General features: G+C 44.5%; 1 protein-coding gene across 1 annotated transcript; it reads left to right on the plus strand.

Annotated features, from left to right (window-relative positions):
• Nucleotides 1-1,791: 1,791 nt before the first annotated feature.
• Nucleotides 1,792-21,956, plus strand: LOC139534578 (hepatocyte growth factor activator). Its single transcript, XM_071333813.1, has 14 exons — nucleotides 1,792-2,190; nucleotides 2,345-2,408; nucleotides 3,091-3,184; nucleotides 5,229-5,302; nucleotides 5,629-5,772; nucleotides 6,076-6,207; nucleotides 8,724-8,834; nucleotides 9,131-9,305; nucleotides 10,255-10,352; nucleotides 13,843-14,128; nucleotides 15,040-15,179; nucleotides 20,546-20,686; nucleotides 20,960-21,102; nucleotides 21,663-21,956. The coding sequence occupies exons 1-14, from the start codon at nucleotides 2,137-2,139 to the stop codon at nucleotides 21,834-21,836; spliced, it is 1,830 nt and encodes a 609-aa protein (XP_071189914.1). The 5' UTR covers nucleotides 1,792-2,136; the 3' UTR covers nucleotides 21,837-21,956.
• Nucleotides 21,957-22,094: the final 138 nt, after the last annotated feature.

Below are 22,094 nucleotides of genomic sequence, written 5' to 3' on the forward strand. Positions count from 1 at the left end.
AGTTATTGACTGATTGAGGTGACACAATCACACACACATAAACACACACACACACACACACACATAAACACACACACACACACACACACACACACACACACACACACACACACACACACACACACACACACACACACACACACACACACACACACACACACACACACACACACACACACACACACACACACACACACACACACACACACACACACACACACACACACACAACGATGTGTACTACTCCCTTCACAGAACATTAGAGTGTCTAGTTTGAGAAACAGATGCCTCACAAGTCCTCAACTGGCAGCTTCATCAAATAGTACCCGCAAAACACCAGTCTCAACGTCAACAGTGAAGAGGCGACTCTGGGATGCTGGCCTTCTAGGCAGAGTTGCAAAGAAAAAGCCATATCTCAGACTGGCCAATAAAAATAAAAGATTAAGATGGGCAAAATAACACAGACACTGGACAGAGGAAGATTAGAAAAAAGTGTTACGGACAGACTAATCTAAGTTTGAGGTGTTCGGATCACAAAGAAGAACATTTGTGAGACGCAGAAAAAATAGAAAGATGCTGTAGGAGTGCTTGACACCATCTGTCAAGCATGGTGGAGACAATGTGATGGTCTGGGGGTGCTTTGGTGGTGGTAAAGTGGGAGGTTTGTACAGGCTAAAAGGGATCTTGAAGAAGGAAGGCAATCGTTCCATTTTGCAACGCCATGCCATACCCTGTGGATGGCGCTTAATTGGAGCCAATTTCCTCCTGCAACAGGACAATGACCCAAAGCACAGCTCCAAACAATGCAATAACTATTTAGGGAATTAGCAGTCAGCTGGTATTCTGTCTATAATGGAGTGGCCAGCACAGTCACCGGATCTCAACCCTATTGAGCTGTTGTGGGAGCAGCTTGACCGTGTGGTCCGTAAGAAGTGCTCATCAAGCCAATTCAACTTGTGGGAGGTGCTTCAGGAAGCATGGGGTGAAATCTCATCAGTTTACCTCAACAAATTGACAACTAGAATGCGAAAGGTCTGCAATGCTGTAATTGCTGCAAATGGAGGATTCTTTGACGAAAGCAAAGTTTTTAGGACACAATTATTATTTCAATTAAAAATCATTATTTATAACCTTGTCAACGTCTTGACTATATTTCCTATTCATTTTGCAACTAATTTCATGTATGTTTTCCTGGAAAACAAGAACATTTCTAAGTGACCCCAAACTTTTGAAAGATTGTGTACATCATTAATTTCATTCAACAATAGATGTACAAATCTCAGATTGCCCCTTTAATGATTAATTTAGCTTGAGATAAAACATTTTTAGAATGCAAATCCTTGTTACCAAACCTGGTTCAAACATAGACCTGTAAAACCCTTATCATTTGGTTTATAAGATTTTCACATTCCAAAATTCTCCTTGGTGTGTTTTTTCTTCTCAGTCTGTTTGCCCACTTGGTCAGGATGGTAAATTATTAACAGTGTTAGTTATCATTAAAGTGAACCAATTCATATTTGAACCGCACATTATAACCCACTTTTTTTTACCGGTCTTGTAAACTGTCAGAAATCTTGTAAGAATAGGTTTCATTGTGTAATTTACTATAGCATCTGCAGGGATGTCAAATATTGCAACCTTGGAAAATTAGAGGCTTGGTTATGGGACAGTGGGTATTCTTGCCACAGCACGCCGCACTTGGAATGTTTACAACTCTGGGACGCTGCATGGCGACCAAGCTCAGATCGAGAGGAGGGACCCCGCACCGTCACCCGCCCCCATCTGCCAAAAGGTTACTTTCCATTACATCAAAATATCCGCTCTTTCAAGATCTTGCAGGTTTCATCGTGGGCGTGTCGCGAGGGAAAACGTTCGATGTTTTGCGTAGAATAATGACCATAACCGAAAAGTCTGTCTAATGACGAAATTGATTTACTCAATAGAGTTTGAGTTTATAGAGGACAGTATCGCTCTTGCAGGATTTCCCACGTTCTCAATGACCAAAAGCAGACTGAGTTCTCTGGAGTTGACAGATAAGACGTGACAACGTTTATCTAACGGACCTGCTTCAGGAAATTTACCTCTAAAAATTTTGCGCATGATATCTAAATCAGCGACCAAACAAACAAAAATATTATGATGCTATACTTTGTGTTACTTTTCCTACCGTATGTTCTCAGTGCACGGACGGTACGTGAATTTAAAAACAGTTATTTCTTACAATTATTGCAGTTCTAGAGCGCAACCAGTGAACCTTTTGGAGAGGCATATTTTTACGTGCGTAATTTGGAAACAAAGTAAACTAACAATGCATTACTTTAACTTTGTTTAACTTTGATAACAGCGAATGGTACTGCCTGGATATGAAACGTTACGTACGAGAAATGGGAATGACAATAGTCATAAAGGTAATTATTTCCTATTCACGTTAACAACACAAAGCACCTGTGTAATTGATTACAGCTTTGTGCGTAATCTTCACTATCCTGTAGCCTCTTTGTTTATGAAATGTTGAAATATCTTGTTTGTATAATAACTTTACACAATTGTACAATACAGCCCATCAACCATTTTACCAATCAAGAACTCAGAGATAATGATCTCATTTGTCGATGCAGTAGGAATCCAGTACTATTCAGTTTGTGTTAAGGGTCCACATCTCTTTTCATACCAGAACAATGATTAGGCTGTTTAAGGGAAGGATGAAGTTATGAGATTTATGCTGCCCTTCTACTGGGCCTCCACAGTAATATAACTTAATTGGGTCCTGGCTGGAGCCACTGTCAAACTCAAAGGATTCATTGTCCCTCTGGCGCCATGGGAGAACACCTGGTTGTTCATTAGCATATTCACATTAAATTGCCTCTATTCTGCCACAAAGTGTTGTTTTTTTTGTTGAGTTTTTACTTTGAATATGATTTTTACTTCGAACTTGATCTTGTACGACAAACTTCATGAAAAAAGTTGAAATCAATTTTCAATTTTCTTGCAGAGAATGCAGAATTGACCACTAGAATATGTGTATAATAAAATATCATGACTTGTGCTGATGATAACCATATGTATCTAACCCTGTTTCTGTGGATCCAGCTCTTACAGTAGATAGGAAAGAATGTAAGTTCCCATTCCGTCAGGGAGGAAGCATTCACCACCACTGTATCACCATCAGTTCATCCAGACCTTGGTGAGTCCAGTGTCAGTCATCTCAGCTTATTGTTAGTCACTCTAGTATCCAGGGTTTTGGAGAAACAAACAACCACTTCAACCAAATACACACAACACAACATTGCCACACATTTCCATCACTTAAAGAGATACCTCACAATTGTACATTCAAAAGGGTTTTCCCAGTTATTTTTTAGTTATTTTATTTTACCTTTATTTAACTAGGCAAGTCAGTTAAGAACAAATTCTTATTTTCAATGACGGCCTAGGAACAGTGGGTTAACTGCCTTGTTCAGGGGCAGAACGACAGATTTGTTGACTGGTGAGGTAACACAATCACACACGCATAAACACACACACAGACCATCCATCTCAATACCTTATATTACTATAATAAATATAATGACTTAATTATAGTCCTCATTAATCCAAAAAGGGAATTGCTCTAAAACACAATGAGGTGACTGTATGCAATCTTCCACGAGCTAATCACTATGTGACCTAATTCAGCTATCTTAAATGGCCTCATATGTCATCACTAGTCAGCACTGCTAATTTATTCACCATAAACTGTAATGAATATGCTATATGCTATAACATGTTTATAACACGGTTACTCTGGTTTTATAACCTGAGTTAATGGTTTAATGCAGTGGTGTAAAGTACTTAAGTAAAAATACTTTAAAGTACTACTTAAGTCATTTTTTGGGGTATCTGTACTTTACTTTACTATTTATATCTTTGACTACTTTTACTTTTACTTCACTACATTCCTTAAGATAATATTATACTTTTTACTCTATACATTTCCCTTGACACCCAAAAGTACTCGTTACATTTTGAATGCTTAGCAGGACAGGAAAATGGTCCAATTCACGTACTTATCAAGAGAACATCTCTGGTCATCCCTACTGCCTCTGATCTGGCGGACTCACTAAACACACATGCTTTGTTTGTAAATTATGTCTGAATGTTGGAGTGTACCTTTGGCTATCCGGAAATTGGTGCCGTCTGGTTTGCTTAATATAAGGAATTTGAAATGATTTATACTTTTACTTTTTATACTTTTTATACTTTTAGTAATTACATTTTCTTTTGATACTTAAGTATATTTTAAACCAATTACGTTTAGACTTTTACTCAAGTAGAATTTTACTGGGTGACTTTTACTTTTACTTGAGCTATTTTCTATTAATGTATCTTTACTTTTACTCAAGTATGACAATTGGGGACTTTTTCCACTACTGGTTTAATGGTGTATATTAATGATGTCATGTCTCAAAATACAGTCTTTACTTGTTTGGATTAAAGTCTTGTATTGTGAAAACGATGAGACCACAGATGTGTGTCTCAATAACCACAGCGGTTGGACAGGAAGTGCTATGATATATGTCATCATCTGTGGAACTGCGCTGCGACTGCAGGGCAAATCCACTCAGGCTATGACAGGGCTATAGGCGTCTGCAAGTACGCACAACTAGGATGTCATTCAATATGGATGGTGTTCTTGCCCTCTTCCACTCAGTTCTCAATTAACAGCAAGAGCCTAGTGCTGGCTCATCTTTAACCGTGTGGGATTTTGAGGGTGTGTGTGTGCGTGTGTGTGTGTCCTCTTAGAACCTCAGCCGCTGGAAGTCCCTTTATCCCTTAGTTTTTTTTTCAAAGGTTTTTTAAACCCAATGTATTGGGTTTGATGTATTGGGTTTATGTAATGGACGAGGTTTTAGTTAGTGGGTGTGGATGGATGGGTGGATATCATTTTTGTCCAAAAAGGATTAAGGAAGTGCAACGTTATTAGGACCTTCTCCTCAATAAATCTTAAAGACAGTCATTATTAAATATGGTATCAGTTTCAAACCCACCTCCTGTACGTACAGTGCTACTTACTGAGACATACAGGTTTCTGAGGAATAAGGGTCCATTTTAGTATGCTCACAGTTCTTTCCCAGGTGACTGCTAGTTGTCAATGCGCTGTTGATTTCTTATCTGACTCCTTGATCTCAATGGCTAAGTTGAAACTGTTGTGTGTGCTTTACAGGAATGTTTTTATTTCTGAATCATAGGTGTTCTCTGACGCACAATTTTGATCGGGACTTTCTGTGGGGATACTGTGCAGCTGTGACCACTCAACCCAGTGGTAAGAGGTCATTTCTGTAGAAACTATGGACAAGACTTCATGGTCTACTAAGTCTCTATTGTCTCTGTGTATGTATCTATAAAATCTTAGATACACATTTCCTGCTATTTATAGTACTGGTATGCATTATCATGTACTATCTTTCAATCCGTCTGAATCTTAGTGCGTTTTCCAAATGTTCTCTTACAGCTTTAAAGCTAATCATACTATACATACTGGTACATACTTGGTACATACTATATTCTGATGTTACTCATGTACTATACTGTTTCTTACTAATGTTTTCACTAATATAGTTCCTTGTGTATTTGTTTGATGTGTTTTAGTGTTCGTCCACTCATCACGCAGATTCACAGACTTGTGTCAGGTGAATCCATGTCAAAATGTCGGCATCTGCACTCTGGTCCCCCACAGACGCTCCTTTGAGTGCTCCTGTCCAGAGAACTTCACCGGGAGGCACTGTGATCAGAGTGAGTCACTCACTATCACACTTTCTATATGGACTTGTGTTTCAAAGTAGTTTCAATGAAACTGAAGCAGTTATACATTCAGCTTAGAGTCAATTGCCAATGGGGTTTTACTCTACATTTAGAGGTGTGGAGGTGGTAGAGAAACTGTCTACCCTCTTGAAAAATAGAGCATTGACTCATATCTTGCTCTTCACAGTGCCAAACACAAACGATGCCCCCTATCACCTCATTGACCTGTTCCCTTCCTCCTCCTCTCACATTTCACCCAACTACCTTTTATCCCTCTGTTCTCCCCTTTGTCAGGGAAGTGCTATGAAACCATACACCTGAGATATTATGACATCGGAGAATCCTGGGGAAGGATCTACCACCGTAATGTGGAACGGTGCACATGTGTGGACGGGGAGATCTCCTGTGAGAGAGTGCGCTATACCGGTAACGTTCATGCTTTCTTTCAACCTTTGTTGCTTTAGCCACTCCTTGCCATGTATTTTTTGTCTTGTTATCTTTTGTTAAAAATGCGAGTGGAACCTTAGACTTGATGAGGTGCTGTCTCTTGGCAGGGGAATGGGCCCCACAGGGGCCCCTAAAACCTTTGGAGTATGAGGGCTTCTTTAGTAAATCTCCGTCTCAATACTTCCCATTCCGACATTCCTCAATCTCCCACACCTCTCAGATGATCAGGCTTTAGTCTCAGCTGTGTTGCCAAGCATCACACTGTTTTCTCAATGCCTTAATGGTTGGGGGCGGTTTGGGTGAGGCTACCAGGCCTTGAGAAAGCCAAAAAAACAAATCACCTCACATTTGTTCCCATAGAGCGGGGATGGGCAGCTTTGATAGGGGGGGTGGGGGACACAAATAAATGGAACTCATCATGAGGGGCCGCAGTGGCTCGTGGGTCTGCGTACCACCCCCCACCTTGTGAGCGAAACATTTTAGATGCACCCCTCATGACAGTGAAGATAAATATTTTTAGTTTTAAAGTTAATTTCCAGCAATTCTGCATATTTTGCCATGGGGCTTAGAGAAAATGTTGCCGTTTGAAAGCAAGTTTGCAGCAATTCTACACATTTTGCCACGGGGCAGAGAGAAGATTTTGAAATGGTATAACACATTTTATGCAGTTCTACTCTTTTTGCCATGGGGCGGATAGAAAAATGTAAGGTTTTAAAGCAAATTTCCTGCAATTCTCCACATTTTGCCATGGGGTGGAGGGAAATGTTTGTGGTTTTGATAACTGATGATCAATTGGCCCAATCCCAGGCGGTAGTTCGGCCATGCTTACTACAAGTTTAGATAGCTGGCTGTTAGACTAACTTACCAATCTAAAACAATTTAGCTGACATGGGTTAATTGAGTGACTGCTGATGCACAATCAAATTTTGAAATTGCACTTTCTGTATTCTTCAAACTCTCAACAGTAAGTTGAGACCCGGACAATTGGTTTGTGGGCCTACTATAGAGATACCAAAAGCAGGGTTGGCCGTCTCTTTGATTCTACTCTCCATGGTTACAAGTGTAGCCTTGCTGTAGCCTTGCTCCAGACCTTGATGAGTCCAGTGTCAGCCACCTCAGCTTATTGTTAGTCACTCTAGTATCCAGTGTTGCCACACGTTGCCACACCTCACTCTTGTACACTCAAAGGGGTTTCCCAGTTATTGACTGGTGAGGTGACACAATCACACACGCATAAACACACGCATAAACACACACACACACACACACACACACACACACACACACACACACACACACACACACACACACACACACACACACACACACACACACACACACACACACACACACACACACACACACACACACACACACACACACACACACACACACACACACACACACACACACACAGAGAGAGAGAGGGACACCCACACTGTGTGCACAAAAAAAGTACCTAACCACTAACCCCACAATGTCTGTGACCATCCATCTCAATACCTTATATTACTATAATAAATATAATTACTTAATTATAGTCCTCATTAATCCAGGGGGAATTGCTCTACAACACAATGAGGTGACTGTATGCAATCTTCCACGAGCTAATCACAAAGTGACATAATTGGGCTATCCTAAATGGCCTCATATGTCAGCACTGCTAATTTATTGAGTGACTGCTGATGAAATTGCACCTTATTGCATTCTATTATTCTAATGCTTAACAGTAAATTGAGACCCCGACAATTGTTCCACGGGCCTACAAAAAGGGTGCCGCCAGTTGCCCATCCCTGCTATAGAGATACCAAAAGCAGGGTTGGCTGTCTCTTTGATTTTACTCTCCATGGTTACAAGTGTAACCTTGCTGTAGATGAAAAGACAGATTACATGACTCAACGTGACTCAGGAGGGGAGTGTGGGACACGCCCGAATCTCGCCGAAGGGTCTTTCATCTCAATGGGGGATGTTTTATGGGACTTACAAAAGAGAAGGCATTTTGGAGAGCCCGTTTGACCGGAACCTGTTTTGTCATGGTAGGAAGGATTTTTATAAGGTTATGCAAACAAATGGGATTTTGCGCTACCAGTTTACTGGCAGAACTTCCCCTTCGTCTAGTTTGGTACAGAAGGACTTGCCTTTTCCTGCTTCCACCTTGCTAGCCTGTTATGTAGGCTTTTCCCACTTATACTGTCCCCACAAGGCCACACCAAGAACTACATGTCAAATCTGACAACTACACCGGTGTCTGTGTTAGTGAATGCATTTCTCCCACTATACTTTTGCAACCCTGAACCATAAGCACTCTAATGTAGGTAGTCTACTGCTTCATGTTTGTTTTGGTCCAAGTTAACACCCTTAAAGCACTGATGCAAGACCAGCTCCTGTGTTTATCATGCAATGGTGGGAGGCAGGAAATGAGTGGTTGGAACTGATCCCAGTGCTGTGGTTTGTCATAATGTAATATACCTGATGTAGTGTGTAACTGTCTTCAGTCTGCAGTGAGAACCCCTGTGAGAACGATGGCACGTGCCGTCTCATCACAGCCACCAGGGAGGAGGTGTGTGCCTGCAGGCCTGGCTACAGTGGACCCTACTGTGGCATCGGTTAGTCCAACCGCTACATGCTAACACAGTTACATTTACATTGCTAGGTTAGCCTAGTTTAGCATAGCATAGCTTTAGCTTAGAATTACTAGTCTGAGCCAGAGGTCATTCACTGAGATAGAGAGTAGATTTTATGATGTTTATCTTACTCTGTGGTTACATGTAGACTATAAACATTTAGATATTCCAAAATAAAGCAAACCGACGGTCATGCACACGCTCTCATAAACAAACACATAAACACAGGAAACTGTGATATACTTATTTTCTTATCCCTCACATCTCTTGTTGTTCAGCTCCGGAGGAAGAGTGCTATGACAACAAGGGCATAGACTACCGTGGCGTGGTGAACACCACCGTCTCTGGTGCCCGCTGTCTGCCGTGGAACTCTGACCTGTTACATGATGAACTCCACATGGGCACTGTGGAGCGCGCCACCCTCAGGGGCTTGGGGGAACACTCCTACTGCAGGTGTGTGCGGCATTATGATGTCTTTATTTCTTTAAGTCTTTATTGACAACCAATCTGGCAACCCAGAACAGAAGTGTAAGTCTGTCTATGCTTCATGCCACCGATATCACAGCACTATCATTCGACTCCCCCCCCTGTCTGTCTGTCTGTCTGTCTGTCTGTCTGTCTGTCTGTCTGTCTGTCTGTCTGTCTGTCTGTCTGTCTGTCTGTCTGTCTGTCTGTCTGTCTGTCTGTCTGTCTGTCTGTCTGTCTGTCTGTCTGTCTGTCTGTCTGTCTGTCTGTCTGTCTGTCTGTCTGTCTGTCTGTCTGTCTGTCTGTCTGTCTGTCTGTCTGTCTGTCTGTCTGTCTGTCTGTCTGTCTGTCTGTGTGTGTGTGTGTGTGTGTGTGTGTGTGTGTGTGTGTGTGTGTGTGTGTGTGTGTGTGTGTGTGTGTGTGTGTGTGTGTGTCTGGTTTAGATGGTGATATGGTTATTCTACCAGCTACAGCCGTAGGAGGGGCTTCCCCCTCTGACTCTGGTTCTTCTTGTTTTTCAGTGGCATTCAAACTTTTTCAGCAGGGACCATTTTCTGGCGACCCCACCCCAAATATAATGAAGTAACCTTTAAAATCGGTATACTTATCAAAATGAAAAGAAACCGATAAATATATTTACTCGATAACATTATATTTTTCAAATTGTCTTTCTCTAAAACATTTGTATATTGTCCCATACAATAATCTGTACTCTGAATGTTTTGTTCCTAAAAATTTTTTTTGGGGGGGAGAGAACCCCTGCGAGAACGATGAGAACAGTTTTGTCGCGACCCCGACTTTGAATACCACTGCTCTTGAGGTTTCTTTCTTCTTGGGATTTTTTCCTTGGAACTGTGCTTATGCTTGCTCTTTTGGGGTGCAGGCCGGGTTACTGTAAAGTGTGTCATAACACCAGCATAACATGTCCACTGTCCAGAAACCCAGACGGGGACAAGATGCCGTGGTGCTACACCCTCAATGACAGAGCCATCTCCTGGGAGAACTGTGACGTTCCGTCTTGTGTCATGCGTTTATGTGAGTAACATGAGTGCTATACTGGGGCGTCACGAAAGCAGTGTTTTTTTAGCTACTACACTGGAGGCTTCATTTTTCCCAGCGTGAAAAGAGCGCAAACCACTTTATCAAGTGTTCTCAGGTGTGAGCCGTGTGTCGAAATTTAGAAAATAGAACCAGAGCATTATTTTATGATGAGTTGAGCAAGCTTCTCGCGGAGAAGCACTGCTTACTCCCAGGTTTCATTGACAATAATAATGGGAGTGTTGTCACGCTTGGCAAAAGTTATGCGTCGAGTGTAACAGGGCTGGTTGACGCTTTAGAAGAAAGTGGGTGGAAGTGGGCACATGCTCCCAAGGGGTGTCAAATTTGAGGTTTTCAAAATCTATGTTATTCATTGAGTGAGATTGATTGTCATGACAATTTGCCACTGTACTCATCTGGTCATTTTGAGAAATGCCCTTGTCATCTCACTATGAATAACTTGTTAGATGACTGCATTTAAAGGATTGATTGATTATATCTTTGTGGATGAAGTTTACTTTAGAAAATAGAGTTGGGATAAATGAACCTGATATGAATGACACAGCTCAGCGAGTCTCTCTGATCCGTGAGGGGCTTTATCCTTGATCGAGGGTGAAATATGCATTTGTCAGTCTTCAATTTGTACTCCCTTAAAACCTTTAGGGGAGAGTGGGGTAAATTGAGCCAAGTTGAGACATCCTTGTTTCTAGGAAACCATACATGTATAATTTGACCAAATATTTAGGAAGAGGCCATCATTTCATGGAGTCTGAGGAGGAAGAAACCACATGGAAAAAGTGGTAAGTTAGGTAAAAAAAATAGAAGATTTTCACTAAGTCAAATTTATTTATTGTGTTTCATGATACTTGTATCTAAACCAAAGTATCTAGATAATTTTTGTATATAATACTAACTAACTTGTTCTATATATCAGTTGGGGTCTCTATAAGCTTCAATATGAGGTCCTAAACCTAGCATGAAAGTGTATCCTTGTAGCTGTGTGAGCTAATACAGCCAAAACATTTGCCTTGGAGTATATTGAGCCAATGGCCATCAGGTAAGTTGAGCAAATTGTTGAGCCAATGGCAAGTTGAGACAAATTGAAATGTTTTCTTCCCAGGAGTAATGCAAGACATTATCGCTGGGATATGAGGTAATAACAGGGTCTGGCCTATGTTAAAAGTGTATAAAAAAATACAAAGTGTTTGTTAGTCACTCTAGTCACTCTAAAGACAAACAAGCGATTGTGATTGTGTTGAATTGTGTTTGGGAAATAAAGATAGACATGGTTTTAAAAATGTAGTGGTCATATTTCATTCAGTACAGAATTGTGTAGGCGACTTAACTTACCCTGTCCTGCAGCTCTATTTAGCCCATACCTGGGGTAAGTTGTGCCAAAAGACACATTTTTTGGGAAAAGCTGTTTTCAAAACTGTAATGTTTACATGAGTTCTGATCATTTCCAGGGATACACAACATACTGAAATATATGTAGGTATCTTTGTTAGAATTAATACAATATTTCCCTTGAGGGAATGATGCTGAATGTAAAACATACCTCACCTTCCCCTACTGTATTATAATGAGTAATGAAGAGTTGGACAGCTTTTTGAATCTCACCAACAGCTGCATCTCATTTAAGTGGAATAGAACCATCTCTGTTTTTATATTCCACCAAAAATGTTATTCTCTGCTTTCACAGAACAGTGACATAACCCATGACACCTGCCCTACGTAAAATTCAAAGCTCAGCACTTTTTAATAAACAAATGGCCCAATTAGTGATAAAAAGAAGATTACTACACTTAACTTTCCTGTACGACTCAGAAGAGAATGCTATCTTGACACAGGTAGCCTAATGTTTAAATAGAAAGTTAGTCAGAATAGCTAAGAAAAATGTGTAAATTGAGATAAGGAAATTGAGAATCATTCAGAAAGTGCCAAATGCTTCTGCAGTAACTCGGCCAACTTGGCTCTGTTATATCGATGTCATGATGTCGTGGGTATGCACAGAAAGCAAAAAAAATGTTGGGCCAACTGCTATTCCACCACATCATTGAATGGTAATTGTTGGGTGGCAAATGGTATGCTAATCTGAATTTCTGGCAATGTGTTATTGTGATTCTTTTCAATACTTTCTATAAAACAGCTCTATTTGTTGGTTGTCTTTTCAGGGGGAAATGAGCCACTGGTAAAGTCCAAAATGTTAAGAAGAGGTATACTTAGAAGCCTTGTATGTAGCAATTAACTGTATGCTGGTAGGTAGTAATTGTAAGCCTAGTAGCAGCAGTAGTAGTGTTAGTAGTAGTTGTAGTAGTAGTAGTAGTAGTGTTAGTAGTAGTAGTAGTAGTAGTAGTAGTAGTAGTAGCATCATTAGTAGTAGCAGCAGCAGCACTAGTAGTAGTAGTAATAGAAGACTACTACTAGTAGTAGTTTAGTATTACCAGTTTATGACTAGTATTACCCTATCACATGTTGACAATGAAATCAGTGCTCTTCACAGTGAATGTGAACTGATTTGAAATGAAGCCCTTCTAAACTTAAATATGTAACATGCAGAAATCGCTCCCCCATTTCCTGGTTGCCAAAATTCTAATAGTTCACCTAATTTCAGTTTATGTGACAAATTAAGCAAGTATAGTGTAGAGAATCATTGTACCATCTAAATCGCTGTGAAATATATTTTCCATAACCAAACATATTATATTTTCAGCTGTTTGAAGCTGGTGTACAAAAATGCAGGTAAAAGATGGAAAAATGAAACTTAAGAACTAAAAGCATAGAAATGGGACTTCTTAGACTTGCTTTAATGAGAATTTATATGTGAAGTTGGTCACTCCGGATTTGTATGAAATATGACCTACAGTTCCTTCAGAAAGTATTCACACCTCTTGACTTTTTCAAAATGTTGTTGTTACAGCCTGAATTTAAAATTGATTGAATGGATTTTTTGGGGGGTCATTGGCCTACACACAATACCCCATAATGTCAAAGTGTAAGCATGTTTTTCAAAAATTTTGAGTTCAAATATTAATGACCACTGATTGGCCAGCTCATCCTTCTCACGGCTATCACATCTGGAGCGGCAGGTAGCCTAGTGGTTAGAGTGTTGGGCCAGTAACCGAAAGGTTGCTAGATCAAATACCTGAGCTGACAAGCTAAAAATCTGTCATTCTGCCCCTAAACAAGACAGTTAACCCACTGTTCCTAGGCCATCATTGTAAATAAGAGTTTGTTCTTAACTGACTTGCCTAGTTAAATAAAGGTAAAATAAACATCATTCTCTATGAGGAAATAGCAAGTGTTTGTGAAACAGTCTGTTTGAGGCGGGGGAGTGTTTTTTCTTAAAATTATCCTTTGGCCACAAATACGAGTATAGGACGAGTCAACAATGTTATTTGGGTATAAGTTAACAGAATATGAACTTTAAAAGTGCCATTTTCCCTGGACAGTTACTTTAAGTCTGCTTCCCTGTTCCCTCACATAGCTTCTTCGCGGAGAGTGGTACAGGTGCCACGGCCGCCACCGCCACCTAACGTCCTCCCTGACACCAACCAAACCAATGACGCCAAGCCAGCCAAGAAGCCTGTGTGCGGAAAGAGGCATAAGAAGAGGATATCAGTGGCCAAGGGTCGCATCCTGGGTGGCAGCTCTGCCCTGCCCGGTACCCATCCCTGGATGGCAGCCCTCTACATAGGAGATGACAACTTCTGCGCGGGCACCCTGGTCTCGTCCTGCTGGGTGGTCTCTGCCGCACACTGCTTCTTTCGCAGGTACTGTAGAATTAGAAGATATAGACACTACACTACTACTTGGAGCATCCATTTGTGTTGATCATGTCGTCACCTATTTGGATTTTATGCCACTATGAGTCAGTTCTCTGTGGAACGGGTTCTAAATGGAACCGAAAAGGGTTCTACCTGGAACCAAAAAGGGTTCGTCAAAGGCTTCTCCTTTGACAGAATTGGAACCCTTTTAGGTTCTAGGTAGTACCTTTTATTGTAAGAGTGTACTCTTAGGGTGCTTCTTATTTTGTCACCTGTTTGTGTGGTATGCAACTGTGATTCAATTCTACCATGCTGCATTTCTTGAGGGACCATGTACAATAACAACTAGATGTTAAGCTTAGTAAGAAATAAAGAATGTCTGATCATTTCAATATTTGTATAGGTGTTTGCTTGGAATGGTTGCAATGGTACGTAAGGCAGCAGAGAATACGATGTTTAGTGTGCTAGCTTTCACATTCAACCTTCAACCTCACATTTTCTCACAGACACTCATGACTTTGACTTTAACATTGCCATTTTATGATCACAAACTACAGTATAATTAGACACAAATATTGAGTTTGAGTAAAAACTGAAGCGCTCTGGGAGGATTTTCCTTGTAGATTCCTCGTTACTATGGTCTTGGGTCTTTAGGTTTAAACTTTTCAGTCCAGGTGCCAGAGTAGGAGTGCTTAGGCTCAGTTTGACCTTTTTAAATCACAATGACTAAAATGACATGGACAAGGGGGACCTGATCTTAGATCAGCTACTCTGAGACACTTGATACAGACGGCCCCAGGACATAAGGCATTAATATCATACAAATGAAATGTAATTGTATTCAAGTGAATTCATGTGACATAATGGTCCACTACTAGCGACATAGAATGATGAGAAGGATGTGTTTCTGTCCTCAGTCCCCTTGTGTCGAAGATTCGTGTGATTCTGGGTCAGCATAACTTCAACGTTACATCTTCGGACACCAAAACCTTTGGAGTGGAGAAGTACATCTTTCCAGACCGTTTCTCTGTCTTCAATCCAACTCTCCATGACATTGGTAAATATACTATGTGTCACGCCCTGACCTTAGAGATCCTTATTCATTCTCTATGTTTGGTTAGGTCAGGGTGTGACTCGGGTGGGAGAATCTATGTTTTCTATTTCTTTGTTGTTTTTGCCGAGTGCGGTTCCCAATCAGAGGCAGCTGTCTATCGTTGTCTCTGATTGGGGATCATATAATAGTTGTCATTTTCCGTTTGGGTTTTGTGGGGTGTTGTTTTCCGTTTAGTATCTGTGCCTGACGGAACTGTTCGCTTTCGTTTTTGTATTCGTTATTTTTGTTTGAGTGATTCTTGACAAGAGCTGGAGTGGGTATCCAGCCAGGACGTGTTGTGGCAGCTCCCCGCACCAGGCTTCCAGTACGTCTCCTCAGTCCGGTGAGACCTGTTCCGGCTCCACGTACGAAGCCTCCAGTGATGATCCATGGTCCGAAGCCTCCAGTGATGATCCATGGCACGAAGCCTCCAGTGATGATCCATGGCCCGGGGCCTGTAGTGATGATCCATGGCACGAAGCCTCCAGTGATGATCCATGGCCCGGAGCCTGTAGTGATGATCCATGGCAAGGAGCCTGCAGCTAGGGTCCCCAGTCCGGAGTCTGCAGCGACGGTCCCCAGTCCGGAACCTCCAGCGACGATCTGCAGTCCAGAGCCTCTGGCGATGATCTACGGTCCGGAGGTCCCGGCGACGATCCCTGCACCGGAGGCGCCACCGAAGTGGGGGGAGCCTAAAGCGGGGCAGGGTCTGCATCCCGCACCGGAGCCCCCACCGAGAGTAGATGCCCACCCGGACCCTCCCCTATAGGTTCAGGTTTGCGGCCGGAGTCCGCACCTTTCGGGGGGGGGGGGGATACTGTCACGCCCTGACCTTAGAGATCCTTATTTATTCTCTATGTTTGGTTAGGTCAGGGCGTGACTCGGGTGGGAGAATCTATGTTTTCTATTTCTTTGTTGTTTTTGCCTAGTGAGGTTCCCAATCAGAGGCAGCTGTCTATCGTTGTCTCTGATTGGGGATCATATAATAGTTGTCATTTTCCGTTTGGGTTTTGTGGGGTGTTGTTTTCCATTTAGTATCTGTGCCTGACGGAACTGTTCGCTTTCGTTTTTGTATTCGTTATTTTTGTTTGAGTGATTCTTGACAATAAAGATCATGAACACTTTCCACGCTGCGCTTTGGTCTCATTCCGACGACAGCCGTTACACTATGTCACGCTCCTTTTCACTCTCACTGATTATTTGCATACACACACTCACACAAAGTTGACATTATTGCACATGCTCTAACACTGACTCACACACGTCTTCCTAGACTACAACACTCAGTCTACGTGTCTGCAGCGCACACTCTGTGCTCGCAGCTGTGCATCTTGGAACAGCTGTCTCCAATGTGAAGACACACACAGACACACACATACATTTGGGTATGACAGTGTCTGAGCATCTGTGTCCATTCAAAAGGTACTCCCTCACTTTTTTCTCTCTTTTCTGATCTTTCCAAATTTTACAAGATCTATTTTCTGAAAGCAAAACAGACATTATTTAATAGAGGAGCAATCGTTCTGTGTTTTCATGATTCAAGATTTTGAATAACGACTACACTACATCATACAGCGTTCTTGTCACGCCCTGGCCTTAGTTATCTTTGTTTTCTTTATTATTTTGGTTAGGTCAGGGTGTGACATGGGGGATGTATGTGTTTTGTCTTGTCTAGGGGTTTTGTATGTTTATGGGGTGTTTACTAGTCTAGGTGTTTGTATGTCTATGGTTGCCTAGATTGGTTCTCAATTAGAGGCAGCTGTTTATCGTTGTCTCTGATTGGGAACCATATTTAGGCAGCCATATTCCGTTGGGTATTTCGTGGGTTATTGTCTATATGTAAGTTGCTTGTGTCTGCACTTGTTTAATATATAGCTTCACGTTCGTTTGTTGTTTTGCATAGTTTGTTTCAGTGTTCTTTGTTTCGTTAAATAAATAGAAGAATGTATTCTTATCACGCTGCGCCTTGGTCCTCCTCTCTTCATCCAAACGACGAACGTGACAGAATAACCCACCACAACCGGACCAAGCAGTGTGAAAGGAAGGAACAGCGCTTTGTGGAGCAATGGACTTGGGAGGAAATATTAGACGGCAAGAGACCATGGGAACAGCCGGGTGAATATCGCCGCCCCAAGGCAGAACTGGAGGCAGCGAAAGCCGAGAGGCGGCATTATGAGGAGCTAGCTTGGCAGCGCGGCTGGAAGCCTGAGAGGCAGCCCCAAAAATGTCTTGGGAGGGGGCACACGGGGAGTGTGGCGAGTTCAGGTAGGAGACCTGCGCCAACTTCCCCTGCTTGCCGTGAGGAGCCGAAGATGGAACCAGAGCCAGTCGGGGTGGAATTGGAGGTGAGCAAGGGGAGTGAAGCAGAGACTCTGAAGGAATTAATGGGGAAATTGGAGGAGAGTGAAATGAGGGAGTTGCTGTGTTGGTGCATGAGGCACGACATCCGCCCGACGGAGCGTGTCCGGGATTTGATGTTACCTGAGTCAGCTCTCCATACTCGTCCTGAGGTGCGTGCTAACCGTCTGGTAATGACAGTGCCAGTCCCACGCACCAGGCCTCCTGTGCGCCTCCCTAGTCCTGCACCTCCTGTGGCAGCCCCACGTACTAGCTCTCCTGTGGCAGCCCCACGCACCAGCTCTCCTGTTCCTTCTCCCCGCACTCGCCTTGAGGTGCGTGTCTCCAGCCCGGTACCACCAGTTCCGGCACCACGCACCAGGCCTACAGTGCGCCTCGGCAAGCCTGAGCTGCCCGTCTGTCCAGCGCCGCCTGAGCTGCCCATCTGTCCAGCGCCGCCTGAGCTGCCCGTCTGTCCAGCGCCGCCTGAGCTGCCCGTCTGTCCAGCGCCGCCTGAGCTGCCCGTCTGTCCAGCGCCGCCTGATCTGCCCGTCTGTCCAGCGCCGCCTGAGCCGCCCATCTGTCCTGAGCCGTCAGAGCCGCCCGTCTGTCCTGAGCCGTCAGAGCCGCCCGTCTGTCCTGAGCCGCTAGAGCCGTCCGTCAGTCAGGAGCCGCTAGAGCCGTCCGTCCGTCAGGAGCCGCCAGAGCCGCCCGCCAGTCAGGAGCCGCCAGAGCCGCCCGCCAGTCAGGAGCCTCCAGAGCCACCCGCCAGTCAGGAGCCGCCAGAGCCGCCCGCCAGTCAGGAGCCGCCAGAGCCGCCCGCCAGTCAGGAGCTGCCAGAACCGCCCGCCAGTCAGGAGCTGCCAGAGCCACCCGCCAGTCCGGAGCTGGCCGTCAGTCCGGAGCTGCCCGTCAGTCCGGAGCTGCCCGTCAGTCCGGAGCTGCCCTTCAGTACGGAGCTGCCTTTCAGTCCTGAGTTACCCCTCAGTCCTGAGCTACCCCTCAGTCCTGAGCTACCGCTCAGTCCGGAGCTGCCTTTCAGTCCGGAGCTGCCTTTCAGTCCGGAGCTGCCCCTCAGTCCGGAGCTGCCCCTCAGTCCTGAGCTACCCCTCAGTCCGGAGCTACCCCTCAGTCCGGAGCTGCCTTTCAGTCCGGAGCTGCCTTTCAGTCCGGAGCTGCCTGTCAGTCCGGAGCTGCCCCTCAGTCCTGAGCTACCCCTCAGTCCTGAGCTGCCCCTCAGTCCGGAGCTGCCCCTCAGTCCGGAGCTGCCCCTCAGTCCGGAGCTGCCCCTCAGTCCGGAGCTGCCCCTCAGTCCTGAGCTACCCCTCAGTCCGGAGCTACCCCTCAGTCCGGAGCTGCCTTTCAGTCCGGAGCTGCCTTTCAGTCCGGAGCTGCCTGTCAGTCCGGAGCTGCCCCTCAGTCCTGAGCTACCCCTCAGTCCTGAGCTGCCCCTCAGTCCGGAGCTGCCCCTCAGTCCGGAGCTGCCCCTCGGTCCGGAGCTGCCCTTCAGTCCTGAGCTACCCCTCAGTCCGGAGCTACCCCTCAGTCCGGAGCTGCCCCTCAGTCCTGAGCTACCCCTCAGTCCGGAGCTACCCCTCAGTCCGGAGCTGCCTTTCAGTCCGGAGCTGCCTTTCAGTCCGGAGCTGCCTGTCAGTCCGGAGCTGCCCCTCAGTCCTGAGCTACCCCTCAGTCCGGAGCTACCCCTCAGTCCGGAGCTGCCTTTCAGTCCGGAGCTGCCTTTCAGTCCGGAGCTGCCTGTCAGTCCGGAGCTGCCCCTCAGTCCTGAGCTACCCCTCAGTCCTGAGCTGCCCCTCAGTCCGGAGCTGCCCCTCAGTCCGGAGCTGCCCCTCGGTCCGGAGCTGCCCTTCAGTCCTGAGCTACCCCTCAGTCCGGAGCTACCCCTCAGTCCGGAGCTGCCCTTCAGTCCTGAGCTACCCCTCAGTCCGGAGCTGCCTTTCAGTCCGAAGCTGCCTTTCAGTCCGGAGCTGCCCCTCAGTCCTGAGCTGCCCCTCAGTCCTGAGCTGCCCCTCAGTCCAGAGCTGCCCCTCAGTCCGGAGCTGCCCCTCAGTTCGGAGCTGCCCCTCAGTCCGGAGCTGCCCCTCAGTCCGGAGCTGCCCCTCAGTCCGGAGCTGCCCCTCAGTCCGGAGCTGCCCCTCAGTCCGGAGCTGCCCCTCAGTCCAGAGGCGCCCCTCCGTCCAGTGGCGCTCTCTACGATGGTCTTCAGTCCGGGACCCGCTGCGAGGGTCCCCGCTCCAGAGGCGCCACCAAAGCGGGTAATGACTATGGTGGAGTGGGGTCCACGTCCCGCACCCGAGCCGCCGCCGTAAGAAGGCCCACCCGGACCCTCCCCTTCTGTGTCAGGTTTTGCGGCCGGAGTCCGCACCTTTGGGGGGGGGGGGGGGGGGGGTACTGTCACGCCCTGGCCTTAGTTATCTTTGTTGTCTTTATTATTTTGGTTAGGTCAGGGTGTGACATGGGGGATGTATGTGTTTTACCTTGTCTAGGGGTTTTGTATGTTTATGGGGTGTTTACTAGTCTAGGTGTTTGTATGTCTATGGTTGCCTAGATTGGTTCTCAATTAGAGGCAGCTGTTTATCGTTGTCTCTGATTGGGAACCATATTTAGGCAGCCATATTCCGTTGGGTATTTCGTGGGTTATTGTCTATATGTAAGTTGCTTGTGTCTGCACTTGTTTAATATATAGCTTCACGTTCGTTTGTTGTTTTGCATAGTTTGTTTAAGTGTTCTTTGTTTCGTTAAATAAATAGAAGAATGTATTCTTATCACGCTGCGCCTTGGTCCTCCTCTCTTCATCCAAACGACGAACGTGACAGTTCTATAACTTATTTGGATGACTTCCCCACTCCAGGTCGTAATCATAGGAAATGAACAGCGGTTCTTAATGTACACGCCAAGGCTAAATAAAGATTAAATAAATACAACTTTTCTTCACCTTTTCCTGTCTTATGATAAGAATGTTTCTATTCCAACAGTTCTGGTGAAACTGAAAAAACAAGATGGCCACTGTGTGAGAAGGACTCAATTTATACGGCCAATCTGCCTGCCTGATAAAGCCATGACCTTCCCAGACTACTACTGCTGTCAGATCACTGGCTGGGGCTACATGGATGAGAGTAAGTGTTGTGTCAAAAACAGTCATCTGGTGTATTGCGTGTCCTTCACTGTACTGGTCAGATATGTCATTATATTGAATGTCTTCATATCACAACAATGTAACATCTCAAATAGACATCAATGCACCATGTCCAATCACATGTTCTTCCATATAGGTCCATGTGTCCTATTCATGTCTTCACATGAATGTAATTGTTATCATGTGACCTAATGCTTACAGTGTATAAGTATATCCAAGCCATTATGGATTTATTTGCCTTATTTTTCCAAAGAGGCGAATAAATACAGCAACCTGCAGGAGGCCGGGGTGAGGATCATCCCGTTTGAGAGGTGTATCCAGCCTGAAGTCTACGGCAACCATGTGACATCCAACATGGTCTGTGCCGGGACCGACCGATGTGTGGATGCCTGCCAGGTAAGAGTGCATAGACCTAGGGCTCCTTTTCTGGACCAACATAGAATAGAAGAGCATAAATGTTTTCTTGTACATTGTACAGTCAGCCATGTGATAAGGATGTGTAATGAGTGATACAGTACAATATATAGAGGAGCCTCTGGACTGTTTTGGTTTGAGTATAGTGGTTTGCGTTCACAGAACATGCATATGGAGGAGGCTGCTGTATAAATTGCATGGCTTTCAGCTGCATTCTCTTTAATGAAAGGTTATGGTTAACTTCCCACCTTGTTTATATGTTGTGTTGTAATGACACAAATATTGAATGTAGGTAGGAGTGCACTTGGTTTGTGTAATATAAGGTTTCAAGGGGATGACTCATTGTGTGTGTGTGTGTGTGTGTGTGTGTGTGTGTGTGTGTGTGTGTGTGTGTGTGTGTGTGTGTGTGTGTGTGTGTGTGTGTGTGTGTGTGTGTGTGTGTGTGTGTGTGTGTGTGTGTGTGTGTGTGTGTGTGTGTGTGTGTGTGTGTGTGTGCACGTGCATGCGTGCCGGTTTGTGTGTGTGTCTGCTTGTTCCCCCAGGGTGACTCAGGAGGCCCCCTGGCCTGTGTGAAGGATGACGTCAGCTTCCTGTATGGAGTCATCAGCTGGGGTGATGGCTGTGGAAAGACTGGGAAGCCTGGTGTCTACACCAAAGTTGTTAGCTATGTCAACTGGATCAACACAATTATCAAGCGCAAGCCCAAGTCTAAATGAATGGACATCAGCCTTATTGTATGGACCTTACAGCTTGTGTCCTATTGTGGAAGAATAGTGATTTTTGCACAACTGTGAAATAAAGATTATTTTGTGACTGAATAAACATTGTAAATATTGTTAAATGTGTGTGTAACAATTCATTATTTATGTATTGTTAGTGAGCCATCCCCAAATGATAACCTTTAACTCATATAGTCAATTGCAAGTAGCATTTCTTTAATATATTTTGATTAATATCACCTGTTGAAAAATCAC

Source organism: Salvelinus alpinus, chromosome 11, assembly GCF_045679555.1.
Source record: "Salvelinus alpinus chromosome 11, SLU_Salpinus.1, whole genome shotgun sequence".
Lineage (NCBI taxonomy): Eukaryota > Metazoa > Chordata > Actinopteri > Salmoniformes > Salmonidae > Salvelinus > Salvelinus alpinus.